The 16,317-nt window shown below is 38.7% G+C and overlaps 2 protein-coding genes across 2 annotated transcripts in view; one reads left to right on the top strand and one right to left on the bottom strand.

Annotated features, from left to right (window-relative positions):
- The first annotated feature begins 21 nt into the window (after positions 1–21).
- On the top strand, positions 22–14,627 carry cfap92 (cilia and flagella associated protein 92 (putative)). The gene is made up of 16 exons (XM_088082655.1): positions 22–212; positions 1,175–1,417; positions 1,563–1,765; positions 2,001–2,220; positions 2,782–2,889; positions 3,042–3,131; positions 5,719–5,903; positions 6,360–7,207; positions 7,294–7,488; positions 9,296–9,554; positions 9,641–9,805; positions 10,877–11,065; positions 11,260–11,410; positions 12,382–12,596; positions 14,175–14,332; positions 14,441–14,627. The coding sequence occupies exons 2-16, from the start codon at positions 1,189–1,191 to the stop codon at positions 14,625–14,627; spliced, it is 3,402 nt and encodes a 1,133-aa protein (XP_087938781.1). The 5' UTR covers positions 22–212; positions 1,175–1,188.
- acad9 (acyl-CoA dehydrogenase family, member 9) overlaps positions 14,334–16,317 on the bottom strand; it is a 28,547-nt gene continuing 26,563 nt past the window's right edge. Inside the window, exon 18 of the mRNA XM_042498135.2 lies at positions 14,334–16,259. Coding sequence (XP_042354069.2) covers positions 16,159–16,259 — 101 coding nt within the window. The 3' untranslated portion in view covers positions 14,334–16,158. The remainder of the gene's footprint in view (positions 16,260–16,317) is intronic.

The raw sequence follows: 16,317 nt of genomic DNA, 5'->3' as shown, positions 1-16,317 counted from the left end.
AGAGATCCCAGGTTGAAGTTTTTGTGACAGATCACTTTACCAGGCTACTTATTTTACAAAGTGAAATGAGTGATTGCAACGCTGGAGATCACAGTCCAAGTTAAGAGACAAGAAATAGAGGTTGTGATCAGCTGACACAACAAACCGTTTCACACTGACAAACGTTTCATCAACATTTCAGAGTCTTCTCATTCGGACCGACAGAGTTTGAGGTGAGCACACAACACAAACAACTGTAACCAAATGTGTTGTTTTAATATCAGCCTAAACCATTATAGCCTGACATTGTAACTGCATGGTTGACATTTTTTGGCGATCAAATTGCTTTTCTAAAAACTTACCATCATTACAAAATGAAATTTTGTAATGATGTTTTTTTTATACGATGCATTTTAGTATTTTGATTATACTGTAATGCAGTTCAATTCTATTTTTAAGATATTAAATTGACTATTTGCTTTTTCTACCATACATTTTATACAAAGTTTTTTTTACTAGACTCATTATTAATCGTAATTAGTTTTATTTGTTTTATGTTTTGACCTGAAAAATAAAAGACATAGAGAGAAAATCATTGGAAAGTTTTTTTTAAAAGGAAAACAATTACAGAAAATCCTGTTTAGACTTAGCATAATTATTGTTATAATATATGATAAACATAATATCTTACAGGAAAAAAATATTTTTAGCACTTCTTTTCAGGGCGTTTCCTTGTTTGTTTTTGTTTTTAATTTTTTTTGTTGCAAATTTTCAGGTAATTTTCTTATAATTTAAAAAAAATTGCCAAAATTTTGGGTCATTTTTGTAAAATTAGTCATTACCTTCTTCATATGTGTTTGAAAGAAATCTGGCCAGTTTTCTCAGTTTTCAGAGAATTTAGTTCTTCTCAAGGTATTTAGTTATTTTCAAATGAATGTATCTCTGGTTATCACGCGTTTTCAGGGATAAAATAACGATTTGCTGAGAGTATTTTATGAGATTGTTGTTTCACAGTGGCTGTATAGGACAAAACCTATGAAGTCGAATACTTTTTTTGAAAGGTGAGAATGTGATAAACTGTCTCTTTACAATTAGTTGTTGTACCTTTATGGACTAGATCTGAAATGTTAGCATACGAATCACCCTGCTATCCTTTTTATATTCACTTTGCTATTTTTCATGGAACATGTTCCAGTGGAATCAGACTCCATGGACAGCCTGTCAGAGACCAGTCTTTGTAATCCAAAGTCAGACTGTGATCTTGAAGACATTTCGCGTAAAAGACCAGATGATGTCCTTGTCCTCCAGACTGATTTGTGGTCCATGGAGCATGATTTGGAAAATAGGTCAGGTTCAAGCGTGGCTATCACAACATGCACAGATCACAGCTCCTATTACGTCACGTGGACAGTTGACATTACCCTTGCTGTCCCAAGAGGTGAGTTTGTTGTTCAGAATATATATACAACATTAGCTACACAGGGATAGGAAAAATCAGTCAAACTGAAAGTCAGAGGGACGAGATGATGAAATCATGACTCCAATTACACATTTATTTGATCAGAACATCTGTCCATTTTTAGGGGAAGAAGCTGATGTCCCTGACACTCCTGAAAAGGCAAATAAAACAAAGAAAGACTCATCTACTGTTTTAGTGAAAGCCCATAAAGCTCAGAGCTGCTTGCATATTGAATACAAGTTGTTGCCAGGTGACACACAGACAGTCAAAGTGGACCTGGTAGTGTTTGGGCCAGTAGCAAAAATGTACAGAGAAGATGAATTCAAGGTAAACTCTGTGTGTGTGTGTGTGTGTGTGTATGTCCCCTTCATGAATAATTCCTGAGCACCCCCAGTGAACAACAATTAAGCAGCATTGACTAGAGTTACAGTTAATGACCCATCACTGCACAGGGGTTATTATTGCCATGAGGGAGATGATTTCATTTCAAACATCCTGCTGATGAATTACATGTTGATCAGCAATCGCCTAAAATTTAAAAACATTATGTGTTCCGTAACAGATTCTCAGAACGTGGCATGAAGGAGATCAGACATGGGTTGGTTGGACCCAGAATTTCATTGTCCAAGTCGACAGAGAGATGCTGATCAGTCTGCTTCCTCATAAGATCCAGCTCCAGTTATGGAACAGTAAGGACAAACTGTCCAGCCAGGCCCGCTACGACAGACTGAGAGCCCTCCGGCTGACGCAGGACCAGCCTGAGGATGCAGCAGACATGTGTGGTGAGCATCGATCTCAACTTACCCCAACCTGGCCCAACCTTAGCGGCAATGAATTCATTTAGTATATATGTATATATGTATAGTCTCTTAGTTTTTAGTAATTTTTAAGCGTATTCCTTTATATTCTATTAATATTGTTTGCTCTTTATTCTCTTTGTTCTTACTGCATGGCGCTGTTACACCCCAATTTCTCAGTTTTGAGATCAATAAAGTATATCTATCTATCTATCTATTTAGAAAGGAGTGAATTTTGTAAGTTCAATGAGATTTTGTATGGTTTTTATTTTGTATTGTTACATATTTTTGTTAGTGTTTTAGGATATTATTATTTATTATTGTTTTCATGATTGTAGTTACGTTGAGTCACATATCGACAGCATCTTAATGTTCACCTGTGTTTTTTTGTTTACTTTTTGCTGGTGTGTCAGTTAAGTAAACCAGCTCCAGCCTCTGACTCTCAACGGCTTTTGTTTTTTTAGTTTGTTTCCTGCAGTTGCTACATGCATATACTGTGTTTATTTATATAAAATGATATCCTGAAAATGATGTCCTCTCTTTAAGGTGGTATCAAAAATATGGTAAACAAACTGAGACACTCTACTAAGAGGAAGTCAAACACATCTGAGAAGCTACCGTTTAATTACAACTCAGAGGCGGTCTCACAAACAGGTACCTCTACAGATTTTGCTCTATAATTTTTGGAATCATAAGCAATATGATGGTCTGTGAATGCACACTAGTGTATAACTATTTTTTTTACTAGATAATATAAGATTATAAGCCATGATTGATATCTATTTTTTTCTTAACCCTGTTTATAGACAATAACTTGGCTACTTTCAACGACCTTGAGAATATCAAAAAGAACGGCACTGCCTCAGCTCAAATCAGTCCCATTCGTTTGTTGGCAGGTGAGTCTACCTTTTATTCACACTAATAGCTTCGAAAACAGTATAGCAATGTCCACCAGTGACCCCTCATTATCAGCTGTATGTTTCCCGAATATGACCTTTTCAACCACAGCATCAGTTTTGTCTTTATTCTATTATTAGGAGGCTTGAAGAAATAGATTATCTTGTGATTCACTTGATAAATGGCAAAGATAAGAGGAAACTCTGAAAAAATAAACATTACTTGTGTAGCAGTCTGTGTTGGGAATGGAAAGCAATGCAAACAATGCAATCTGTCTGTCGCTCGTTCACATTGCATTCAGGTAGGACAAATAAAGAGCAAATAAAACAAAACAAACTAATCCCTTTAAGTAATCTTTTTTAAAGACAGTAACATTATTCACAATACTACCAATTAAAACTGTGACCGAAAACAGTTACTCATATTTTGTATTTTAAATATGCAGCTTAGTTACTTGTATTCAGTTACTCCCATTCCCTGGTGACAGTGTTGTTTTTGTTTCTGGTTCATGGCTTGTTGATCACCTGCAATCCCTCAGATTTGTCTTGTGGGAGAAAAGTTAATAGAATTATTATCATATGCTGGCCAGAAACTTTGGGCCCGTGTAATTTCTGTACAAGGAAATACAACTCTGTCTGTTATTTTTTTAAATTTTATTTTTAGGTTTTACTTGTCATATTAAAATAATCAAACTAGAAACAAGGGAACAAGACTAAGGCCTGGAGCACACAGCCTGTGTGAGCAGCACTTGTCAGGCATGTCTCAGCTGCTTTTGAGCATCATTATAGACAATGAAAATGGCGTTTTGCTAATTATATTGACTCTGTACCACCTTTTATTACAGTTTCAATGTCTTTATCTGTCACAGACATGAGGAAATATAAATATGTCTGTTCTACTCAAACTTTCCTGCTTCCGTTTCAAAATAAAAGTCCTCTGATAATGTCCCTGTCAACAGAATCCCATCAGTTGTCTACTCAAGGCATTTTATTTTGAAATATTTGCAGGACCATGTTGTTGACAATGCAGGAGCTGCACTACTTAATAAATAAGCAGAATTTCTGTTCATTAATGTGGCAATACAAAACTCAAAGCAGCAGGCAGCCCTGCAGAAGCGTCACAACAACAAGGCTGCCAGTGTGAACACTACGAGTGGCAACACGCTGCAGTTCATTGAGGTTACCGTTAAGCACTACTCACACATGCTGTGTGTTTCAGGCGTAAGAGTCCACATTCATTCTTGCAACCCTCTTAGGCTGTACTTAAAGGTTAAAGGTCCAGTGTGTAGGATTCAGTGACATCTGGTTGTGAGGTTGCAGGTACTGCAAAAAACTGAAACCAAACACTGTAGAGCCAGTGTTTGGTTTGTCCATTCTGGGCTACTGTACTACAACATGGCAGAAGATCTGCTCTGTATGAAGATCAAGCTCACAGGAACAATGCTAGGCTCTGAAGCCAATATTTATAGTTGTTTAACCGTGAAATTACAAATGCTGGGTCTGTCACATTGGGCCCAAAAAGTCTTTCTCTCCTACTTACATTGTAAAAGTAACATTGTTTTGAGCAACATGACCCCAGCTAAATGATTCTTTTCACTATCAGGATTTGAGCCATTCAGTCTAGTAACCTCTGGAAAGTCTGAAAGAGTCACATGATTCAATTATTTTATCCCCATTCAAGTTAGTGGAGCGCTAAAGAGGAAGTTAGCTGCTCAGCCAGTAAAGTATCTGGTGTGTCTGCTTTATGGGCCCAGTAATGTGGAAGCAGAGGGGAAGATCCACATAATTTACACGGAAATCAAACTACAATCAAATGAGGTCCTGCCTCTAATGCTGTATCCAATTCTCTTTTTACATCCATGATGTAGATCATAATGGCTCATTCAACAAAAACTAAGAAGTCTTAATTCCATGTGATTTTACATAAATAACAATGTACAGTCATGAATATTACATTCTTTTTCTGCCAATCAGCAACCCTTAATCCTACACTAGACCTTTAAGCACAGTGGTGATTTTAGCTAAATGAGAACATGCCTGCAAAGGCAATGAAAACATGCTAATGTTTAACATCTTCATCATTTTAGTTTGTGTTAGCATGCTAACATTTGCTAATAAGCACCAAAAACAAAGTTCAACTGAGGTTGATGGTAATGTCATTAGTTTTGTGAACAGTATTTGGCCAAAACCAAAGTATTAAACAAACTCAAATTTTGAGAATCCCCAAAGTTATTACTGTTCATCACGTGGGGAAAATAAGAGTCTGTACACAATTTCATGACTTTTCCAGTTTTTGAGACATTTCATTAAAAAATAAAAATGTCTCCTGGTGGCACTAGAGGAAACATCAGGGGCTCACCAGAGTCATTAGGATTCATCCACTGGTGACTTTGAATATCTCTGCCACATTTCTTGGAAATCTTTCCAATATTTGTTGAGATATTCCAGTGTGGACCAAAAGTGTGGACCACACTGCCACTTCTGTAACCCTGCCACTAGCAAGGCTCACAAAACGAAGATTGAACATTTCAAACACTATGTTAACCATGAAAGAAAACTTAAGAAGTCTGTTATTTTTGTGTGTCAGGTGCGACCTCAGTGACTGAACGCTTCCCACTTTGTTCATCTGGTGTATTTGAGGTCATGTGCAACATCTCTGTGGATAGACAGCTAATATCTGACCGACTGAAGGCTGAACTCAATCCTCTGGTTATCACTATTCTGTCAGCCACCTCAATGCCGTCGTCCCCGCTCCCTTTCCACGTCCTACAGGTGCATCTCACTTACTGTTTATTAACAGTGTCACTATTATTACATGGTTTGTACTGTACATGTGTGTCGAACACATTCCCTCCCCATTCAATGTTTTTTTTAGTCATTTGAAGCTTGAGCAAATTGGCTTGATGTCTTTTACAAACATGGGAGGAAGGCAATGAGCAATGAAAGAAGAAATTACCCCAAAATTAGCTAGAAATGTATAAATAAATAAAAAGGAAAAGAAAGTTTTAAAAAAAGAAAGAAAATAAGGAAATGACCTGGACAATGCGCTTAAAAGTTCTAATTCTGTAGCATAATTTAAATATGTAATTATGCTAATTATACTTTTAAAAGAAAAATGATGTCACGCCAGGTTTCAAGCAGTTCATTAAGAGATAAAACTTGATTTATAAGTTTTTACATTTACTAGTGAGCTTTGATATGACATGGTTACATTATTTGTTTTCACAGAAAAAATGTGTGCCTGTATATTGCCAATACAAGTTCCATAACTTCAACATGCACAGAACAAAGTATCATGAGCATGGCCGTAACATCTACTTCAGAGATGTGAATGTGATCCTGACTGGTCTGATGAGTCCTCAAGAGCTCAAAGAGTTCCTCTCTGGTCCACCTCTTCAGATAGAGGTTCATGATCGTGACAGAAGGCTGGAACAAACTCCCAAAACTCCAGCAATGTTTGGCACGGTGTCACATGATGACATCCCATTAAAGCAGAAGACAGCAGACATGAACTCTCACGGTGTTGCAAACCTGAACCTCTCTGAGCTGCTACTCGGGAAGAAAAACCTGAAGGTGCACTTACAGATTAAATGCTGCCCTCCACCTCCGCTACTGGACAGGGAGCGAAGTGTATGGAGCAGTAAGATGACAAACACAGCAGCTAGCAGGGAGCCCATGCCACAAGGCCATTATTATGATGCCAATTCTCAACTCAAAGTCAAGGTTGAGATAGCTTGTCCACTCAACAGGAAGAATATCGGCTGTGAGCTTGAGTCCTGTGATGGTCCATTTGGGCGCATCATCTACCTCTTTGATTACAACAACTTCTCCTTGATGACCAAGCTGAGGTCAGAGATCCTCAGAATCAACGCAGCAGCCTTCCATCTGAGCCCACAGTCACTGGAACATGCAGAGAAAGCCCTATCAAGTTACATAATGAATTTCAAGCACGATGAGAGCAAGGATCTGGATTTTGTAACAGGATTCCACGTGCTTGATAAGAGGATGCACATCTTTGTTCTTGAGGGGCTGAAACATAAAGCAGTGAAGAGACTTTGGGAGGCTGTTCCTATGAGGTAAGCCCATGAACATTATGCAATACAGAGTGTGTAAAATGTTTAAATTCCAGTGAGAATCCTGCAGCCTGTGTGATGTTTTGCAGGCTAAGTGGGAGTAAGGAGGAGCAGGTGATAGCCCTCTACAATTCAAACCTTACTTTCTTCAAGCGCATCTATGACTCATTAGATGTGGGCCTGAGTCCTATCCATTTATATGAGTCAGTAGAGACCATCACGAGACAGCCCCTGGTCTACGTTAGAGGCATGCTCCCCCAAGCCAGCCTCCAAGCTTTGTTAAGGTAACCATATATTGTGTTATCCAAAAAAAGTCATAATGTTGTAATGTATGTCATCCAAAAATTGTAAAAATACCAATACCAATAACATATACCATCGTATATAGTATACTATGTCGACCAAATATCATGAAAATTGTCATAGTGTAGTATGTCGTCAGATAATAACAAAACACAACATAGTTAACTTTGTTGATCAAAAACCATTAAAAAACATTATATTATAGCATGATGTCCATATCATAAAAACATGCTACATCATAGTAGCTCATCCAAAAATCATTGACCATAGTCAAATATGTTGTCTAAAATTAATTTTAAAAAAATGCCATAGTCTAGTATGTTGACTAAAAACCATGAAAATTGTCATAGTGTTGCACGTCATCAAAAATAATGAAAAAATGACATAGTATAGTATGTCGTCAAAAATCATGAAAAAACGGCATAGTATAGTATGTCATCCAAAAATCACTGAAAAGACAATAGTCTAATATGTTGTCCAAAACTCATTAAAAAATTGCCATGGTGTATTTTGTCGACCAAAAATCATAAAAATTGTCAGTGTTGCAGGTCATCAAAAATTATTTTAAAAAAACCAACACGGTACGGTATGTCATCATAAATCATAAAAGGTCATAGTATGTATGTTGAATAAAAATCATGAAAAAAACGTCATAGTATAGTATGTTGTCAAAAAACATGAAAAAACTTCCTAGTATAGTATGTCGTCCAAAATTATGAAAATTCATCAAGTTAAAGTACAGTATGTCGTCAAAAATCATGAAAAAGCATCATAGTATAGTATGTCTTCAAAAATCATCGAACAATGTCATAGTATAGAATGTCGTTAAAAATCATGAAAAAAAAAGTCATTGTATAGTATGTCGTCAAAAAACATGAAAAAATGTAATAGTATAGTCATTCATTCATTCATTCATTGTCCGTAACCGCTTGTCCTTGTAAGGGGCGTGGGGGGGCTGGAGCCAATCCCAGCTGTCATCGGGCGGAAGTAATAGTAGTAGTAGTATGTCATTAAAAATCATGCAAAAACATTATAGTATAGTATGTCATCCAAAATCATTAAAAAACCTAATTGTATAGTATGTTGGTAAAAAATCATGAAAGAATGACAAAGAATTGAATATCTTCCAAAATCATGAAAAAACAACATAGTACAGTATGTCGTCAAAGATCATGAAAAAACGTCATAGTAGAGTAAGTCGTCTAAAATCATGAAAAAACATAATAGTATAGTATGTCGTCCAAAATCACGAAAAGAAACATATAGTATAGTATATTGTCCAAAATCATTAAACAATGTCATAGTATAGTATGCCGTCAAAAATCCTGAAAAAAAAACGACATAGTATAGTATGTCGTCAAAAATCACGAAAAACTGTCATGGCATAGTATGTCGTCAAAAATCATGAAAAACTTCATTTTACAGTATGTCGCCCAAAATCATGAAAAAATGTCATGGCATAGTATGTCGTCTAAAATCATGAAAAAAACAACATAGTATAGTATGTGGTCAAAAATCATGGAAAACGTCAGTATAGTATGTTGTCAAAATTCATGAAAAAATTACATAGCATAGTAAGTGGTCCAATATCATGAAATAACTTCATAGTATAGTATGTCGTAAAAATGATGAAAAACCAACATAGTATAGTATGGCATCCAAAATCATGACAAATGCATATATATATATATATATATATATATATATTTGGATGAAATGTAAATGATATGCTAGACATCAGCATGGTAGCTATTTCTAAAATTCTGAGGAGTGCTTTGTTTTGCCTAGGTTAAGCCAGCTTTGTCAAGTAAAGCAGCTCAAAGATGTTGTGCAGAGCAACCTCTTTCCCTCAGCTGACATGATCCTCAGTATGAGCAAAGAATATGGCACATGTTCTGAGCAGTGGGAGCAAAAACCCTGGACACACGCTGAGGTGGACATGTCCACGCTGCCTGTCCACATGAAAAGACATGTGCCACTCGACACACAAAACAGAGAATACATGAGATGGAAACACAGCAGCCAGCAGTCCAAAGACTTCATTAAGGTCTGTATGCCAAAATAATCCTGAGTAGAATCTGATTTATTAAGCAGAAGTGATTAACAGAACCACTTATTTTACATAATTTCCAGGATAATATCAAACAGGTGCAAGAGGACAGTGAACGGATGCAGAAGCCAGAGGCTGCTGTGTTAAGGATAGAACATTCTGCAACCAGGCCAGCACACAACTACAGTATCCAGACCTTCAACTCCAGTGAGCAAGCCAAGGAGTTGCTCCACAGACACATGGCCCAGGTTTGATGAAAAGATAGAATGTTAACGTATCGGGGTCTGGTGTTGAGCACTAATGTAGAGGAGGTGCGACTGCCAATCCAAACTCTCTGGGGTCTGCATGTATATTTCTTCCTCTGGTGGGGATCTGGACATGGTGGTAGAAATTAGGTGAGACAGATTTGAGGTCTGTTTGATTAAAGTCACCAGCTACTATGAAAATTCCATCCGGTTGCTTGGTGATGTTGTTGCTGATGGCATCATACAATTCCTACAGTGCATTTTTAAAATTTGCTTCTGGGGGTATGTATACAGCAACAATATAAACAGTGATGAATTCTCTGGGCAGATAATATGGACAACATCATAGCACCAAGAACTCAACATCAGGTCCACTTAACATCCACTTTAACTGCGTTTGAGCATCAAGCACCTGATGTTTGGTCAGGTGACCTTCCACGGCAACCTATGATGTTTTAGGTATCCTTCCCAGGTCAAACTATGACATGCTGGGATGCCGCTACAGAAATGTACGTGGTGGGATGATGTCATGCTGGGATGACGTCACGGTGGGATGATGCAACGTGTTGCCGTGACGTAAACAAATGCATGTGTGGCGGGATGAAGGACATTGTCCCTTTTCACACAACAGTGCAGACTTTCATGATGGTTGGGGTTAGGCACCAAAGTCTGCTGTGTGGCCCATCAAACTTCCCACCCAGTCAACAGGCGCACTCGCGCTCTTTAATAACGTGGCGGGGACACTTTACACGTTATAGCTTGACGTGGACGGTCACTGCCCGACTATCACCATGTGACAACTACGGAGTGAGACTGGGTTGTTTACTAATACAGTCATTATTTGTGCTGGAAACAAAAATGAATGGAAACCAAAACCTATGTGCCTATTGGAAGGAAAACACACACAATAATCTAAACCTGTATTCAGAATCTAACAGTGTAGCCTTTACAAACATGTTAAGGCTAAAGTGATCAGGCTGGTATTTTTTCTTTATATTTTGTGAGAGCTGGGACGCAGAAGGGAAGTGTTCAGCAAAGATGAACAGAAATGTGTTTCTCTGCTGGTAACTCCAGGTGACGGGGCGGACGTTTACCTACAGTCAGCAGCATCACGGCGCTACAGTGGAGCAAGGAGATGTGACTTCTGACAATGATTCCAGCTCAGCTGCTGCCTCTGCAGTTTGGATTACAAGTGTGAGCAGTGACAGGCCCGGAATGCACCCAAAACAGCCAGACGAGGCTCGTGTGGAAGAGCTGATGAAGGTGATGCTCTTGGGGGGTTTGTAACACAAATGTTCAGCTGAAAGACATTCCAGTGAATCAAGGCCCGGGGGATACATTTCTGACATGTCACTAAACATACTGGAATGAACCTTGCTGTTGCAGAGGTATCCAGTGATCAGGTGTGTATGCAGTACAAAGAATGTTGACAATACTACTGTTCACTGTGCTTCCAGCCATGGAGAGAGAACATCCTGCATGCCAACATACTGAAGCCCACACTTTCAAGAGACACATGGGCCTGGAGTCAGCGCCATGAGGACTTCCAGCTCCACAGCAAACCTCCCCCTTTCTTAAGCGCACCTCCTGTCACCATTCACCTAGCTGGTGGGCTGTGTTGCATTAGTGCACCATCTTTTCTTTTGAGGAACTGGCCAAACGTTCACCAGACGTCACACTGAGATATTTCCATTTCAGCCATCTTAAGACATCAGCTGGAAATGTCAACGTTTGGTGTTAGAAACAAAGAGAGGGATCTTTACACACTGAAGTTCATCAGGCAAACAAAAAGAAATCCATCACACCTCTCCACCAGCAGCTGCCTCAATATACCATAATCTCATGAGAAAGATTGCAACCTGGTGGCCATGTCGGAAACAGTCAAGCATGAAGCTGAGTCCCGCCCACAACCCACCAGCCAGACCAGCTCTCATTTTAAAGCTATACAGTGTGCTAATATATGAGTCTAACTTGGAATTTGGGTTTAGATAACTTGTCACTGTTTGGATTTACCTAAACTAAGCCATGTTGGGAATTTGGCATTGTTTTGATGCTGTTGGTCAGACACGCCATCCTTTGTTGTCCTCATTTAGAATTTGAGTAACCCAAAATTCAGAAACAGGCACTGTTGTTGCCCTCTCTGGTTGGGTTTCACAGGCACTGCTTTGCTGTTTTAATGCTTTAACTGTATTAAGCAGATCCTGCTTTAAGACACGAGAAAGAGTGTGTAATATGAGAGACGAGGCTCTAACTGAATTCAACAAGACTATCCAAGAGTGGATTTTTTCCTATTGCTGTCTGGGTTTGAAGCTTTTTCTCAGTACTGAGGGCCAATATTGACATGTTTTGATTGAAGCTCCAGATGGAGGCTGTTTGAGCCAGTATCAGTTTTTGTAACACACTCCCACACCATACTGGAGAACAGATTTGGTCAGGAAGGGACGTCACACATATTAGTTGAACAAACAAATCAAAAACAATCTGTTTAAGTTTGTCCAAGCAGCCAGTGAAGTGAAATCAACGTTTTCACGCCAACGGTTTCATCCACAGAGTAAAGAGTGTGTGCTGTTGATCCTCAGGAGAGCGTCTGCAGCAGGAGCAGCTGGATGCAGCCAGAGCTCAGTACCGTCGCTGGCTGAAGAAGCTGCTTCCTGGCGGCAGCATCAACCCACCAGGCAGTGGCTCCTTCCCAGAGTTCAAGTGTCACGTGGGAGGAAACTCTAAGAGACTGCAGGATGTACCGAAAGATAAGCTGCACAAGTATTCACTGAGGACACCAGGCTGGATGCTGAAGGTACTTTTGGTTATTTAGCAGTTGACTCAGGTTTGGGCAGATCTGATGACATGAAAATAATAAATTAGTAATCATAATAAATAAATAATAATAATAATCACTATTATTATTATAATTATTTGTATAGCACTTACCTAAACAAGGTTACAAAGTGCTCCACAAAGTGCTTGATGTATATATATATATATATATATATATATATCCCCTCTATCACACTTATTGATCTTTGCTATCAAATAAAGGGAAAAGCCATAAAAAGGACCTAAAAGAAAGTTCAAAGCAACGATTTACAAAACAAGTAAAGCTACTTTCCTCAGGCAGATAATTCTAAAGCCAAAAGCTTGCACACCTTTGGTTACAGCCTTGACCTTGGGACGACTACTGAAGGATCTCCGATCACGACCTGGAGCATAGGGAATCGAAAAACTTATATATATGATATATAACGAGGGGCTATACCATGTTGAGCATTAAAAGTTAATTAAAATCATTTTGAAATCAATTCTGAAGTGAAAAGGCAACCAACCAATAGAGGGAGGTAAGAATCAGTTGCTTCTTTTAGCTCAGTTTTTCGCCTCCACCAACTCCTACAGGAAATGTCTGTCTTTTTAACTGCTAAATGTTCCACCATGTTCACCAACCACCCTCCAACTGGGTCTGTCTGCTGATGCTGCTGAGCAGGTTGTGTACAGCAGGTTTTTACAGCCTGGTCACTGAAAACAGCTGCTGCTGCAGCCCAGAGGCCTTCTGTGGGAGTGAACCACAACAGTGCAGTTTTGTGCCAAACAGATAAATGGGGAGCTGAAGCTCACTATACAGCTCTGTAAAGAGACAATTCTCTGTAAATGCATCACTTTAAGGGACCCCTTTTACATGGTCACATTGTTTTCACATCATTTGACAGTTAATTTTAAGACTTCACCTCTGGCTGCTTAAATGTCAGTTTAATGTTTTACATCAAGGGTCATACACATTTTTACTAAAAAGTTGCCAGGACTTTTCCATGACTTGTATGCAAATTTCCAAGACCATACAATGACCATTGCTACTCTTATCAGTTCTTTTTCATTAATATATCTTGAAATTAAAAAATAAATAAAAAACTATTTCAAAACAGGATAAGAACTGACTATTAGGGACTGTTTATTATTTATGAGAGGGGAGGGGGTGGTGCAAAAGGGGGGACAATACCAATAATTTTTGGAGCATCGGGGAGGGACTTATGTTTTTTATTTTATCTAATGGGAGGGGCATGCAACTTAAAATGATTATTGTTGTTTTTATTACACAATTTTTAAAGAAAACTACGCAACTTATTTATTTGCATTTTTTAATCTTTTTTTGATGATTTTTAAAGAAAATCACCATAAATTACACCATTTATCACTGTCAGAAACTTGAAAAAATCATTGGATTTTCAAATTTCCAACCATCCTTGAACACATCATGTGTTATTATACAGGTTTGTCACACAAAGTTTCAGGTCTTTTTCAAAACTTTCAGGGTAAATTAGGTTTACAAATTTTTCCAGGCCTGGACCTTGCGTTTTGCAAATTCATTTTGTTTTGTGTGCTGCAGCCTTTGCCTCGACTGTGTATGATGAACCTGGGTGACAACAAAGCAGAGGGGAAGAAGAGTGTGGCTCTGGTTCCAGGTCCCTGTATGGACTGCAGCCTCAGCAGCAAAAACAACGCCATCCCCACACACGCCTCACTGTACAACAAGTACCACAACATGTCTGTTTCAGTTTGGTTTTTATTCAGAAACAACAGAAAGCCGACAGATCCTGGAGAAAACCAGAAAAGGGTTTGTGTTCATGTGGTATGTTCTGTTGCTTCTTGCAGTGGATTCAGTAAGGAGCGCTCATTCCTGTACAAGCGGACGGCCTTGCCTCTGACAGATGACGAGAGAAGTGTCTTCACTTTTCAAAAGTCTGCACCACACATGAAGACACACACATCAGCTGTCCAGCCTGTCAAGAGTACCCAGGAAGCCACAAAAACTGAGCCGTGCAAACCACAAGTCCAGTAGGCATTCAAACTAATTTACTCTGCAATTACTAAGCAAAAACTAGAAGAGCACTTCAATTGAAAATAATATAATGCCATCAGAGGATAGCGCCCATTTTTCCAAAGATCGCCAAAGGTGTTATCTCTGAAACATTGTTTAATAAAACACAGTACCTACTTACATTAATCTCTTAATTTATTAATGATGTGTACAAATAATATCAGCCAAGTAAAACAGAAATAGAAGTGTAAAGAGAAATCATTGGAAGTGTGAATTGGACTGGTTCTTACTGTCCAATCACAGTGGAGGAGACAGTCAGTACGTTTACATGATGTTAGGTAAAGTGGAATTATTTTGTTAATCTGACGAAAACGTTTAGTCTGACTTTTAAAATAAATGTAAATGTTAGTCCGATTGAAGGTTAGACTAACACACAGAGATAATGAGGTTGGGGTGGAAATACTCTTTCATGTTTACACCTCAACCCAATCTGAACTGGCCGAGACGTTCTGCAAATGTTCCCACGCTGGGCTCTGACCCAGAAATCAAACAGCATGAATTTGTAGAAAAAGCCGGAAAAACAACAGAAGGGAAGAAACCAAAACAAGATGAAGGTTTCTGTTGTGCTTTTCATGAACTGTGTTGCTTTGCTAATGTCTTTATTAAACCAACTCTACAGTTACTGTGTCAACAGCCCTTCCCTTGTTGGTTAGGGACTGTTTGTTATTTATGAGGAAAGGGGGGAGGGGGCTGCTAAACGGGTCAGGCATTAAAAAAAAAAAATGCCCTGAGGAGGGAGTTATGTTTTTACTTTTGGCTCAGGTGAGAGACATACAACTTTAAATGGTAGTATTTTGTATTTAATTTAAATAAAGTAACACCACAGCCACCCCCTCCTCTGATAAATAAAGTACAGTACCTTAGAGGGTATGGGTCAAGTTTAAGTAGGGGCCGACAAGGAAACATTTCTATGACGTCCGGCTGTGGACGGGGCCGCAGCAAAACATATTTTAGACACCAAAAACATCAATATCAGTTAAGGGTTGACTATATTTGAATCTTGTCTCCTCTTTACCTTCCACAGCAACTGATGGAGGCAGCGGTTATGCAGCAGCTCCGCCATTCAGTGAAGTAAAATGACCTTTTCTCAATGGAGTCTGGTGTTTTTGATATAACATTCTCAAATCCCTGTCAGTAAGAGCTGTCTGACAGCAAGGTAAAGCGGTGAAAATATTCTAAATATAGTGTTCACTTTAACTGATATTGATTTTTTTTAGGTGGTTTCAAACTGATCAATGAAGGTAGAGTTTGCTCAGCGCTGTTTGATGACATGGACGTGATGCGGTGGTCTTCTACCCCAACGTTAATGTAAATAAACATTGTGATTCAGTCTATAGCAACTAGCTGAAAGGGAGTATATCTCCTCAATAAATGAAATCTCTGCCACTGCTTGTATGCTGAGACAGGAACTGTAGTCCAATTAAATGGCCTAACTGAATTATAAGGGAAGCTGCATGTAAAGGGACTGACTGTTATGGTGACATGGGAGGGCTCAGTATGTTCTTTCCAGAGGGTGAGAGCAGACGTAGGCTCTGTTCTCCAACACTTCCTTGGCTATCTTCTTAATGTTGGCATCATTGTTCTCAGGAGAGTCTGAAACACAGTAACATGGGAATTACAAAACAACTTTAATTTGTCTGGAGTACATGCA

The sequence above is a fragment of the Plectropomus leopardus genome, chromosome 2 (assembly GCF_026936395.1).
Source record: "Plectropomus leopardus strain MGB_pleo_1.0 chromosome 2, ASM2693639v1, whole genome shotgun sequence".
NCBI lineage: Eukaryota > Metazoa > Chordata > Actinopteri > Perciformes > Serranidae > Plectropomus > Plectropomus leopardus.
Note: the sequence above shows the minus strand (reverse complement) of the source record. Positions and strands in the feature narration are given on the sequence as shown.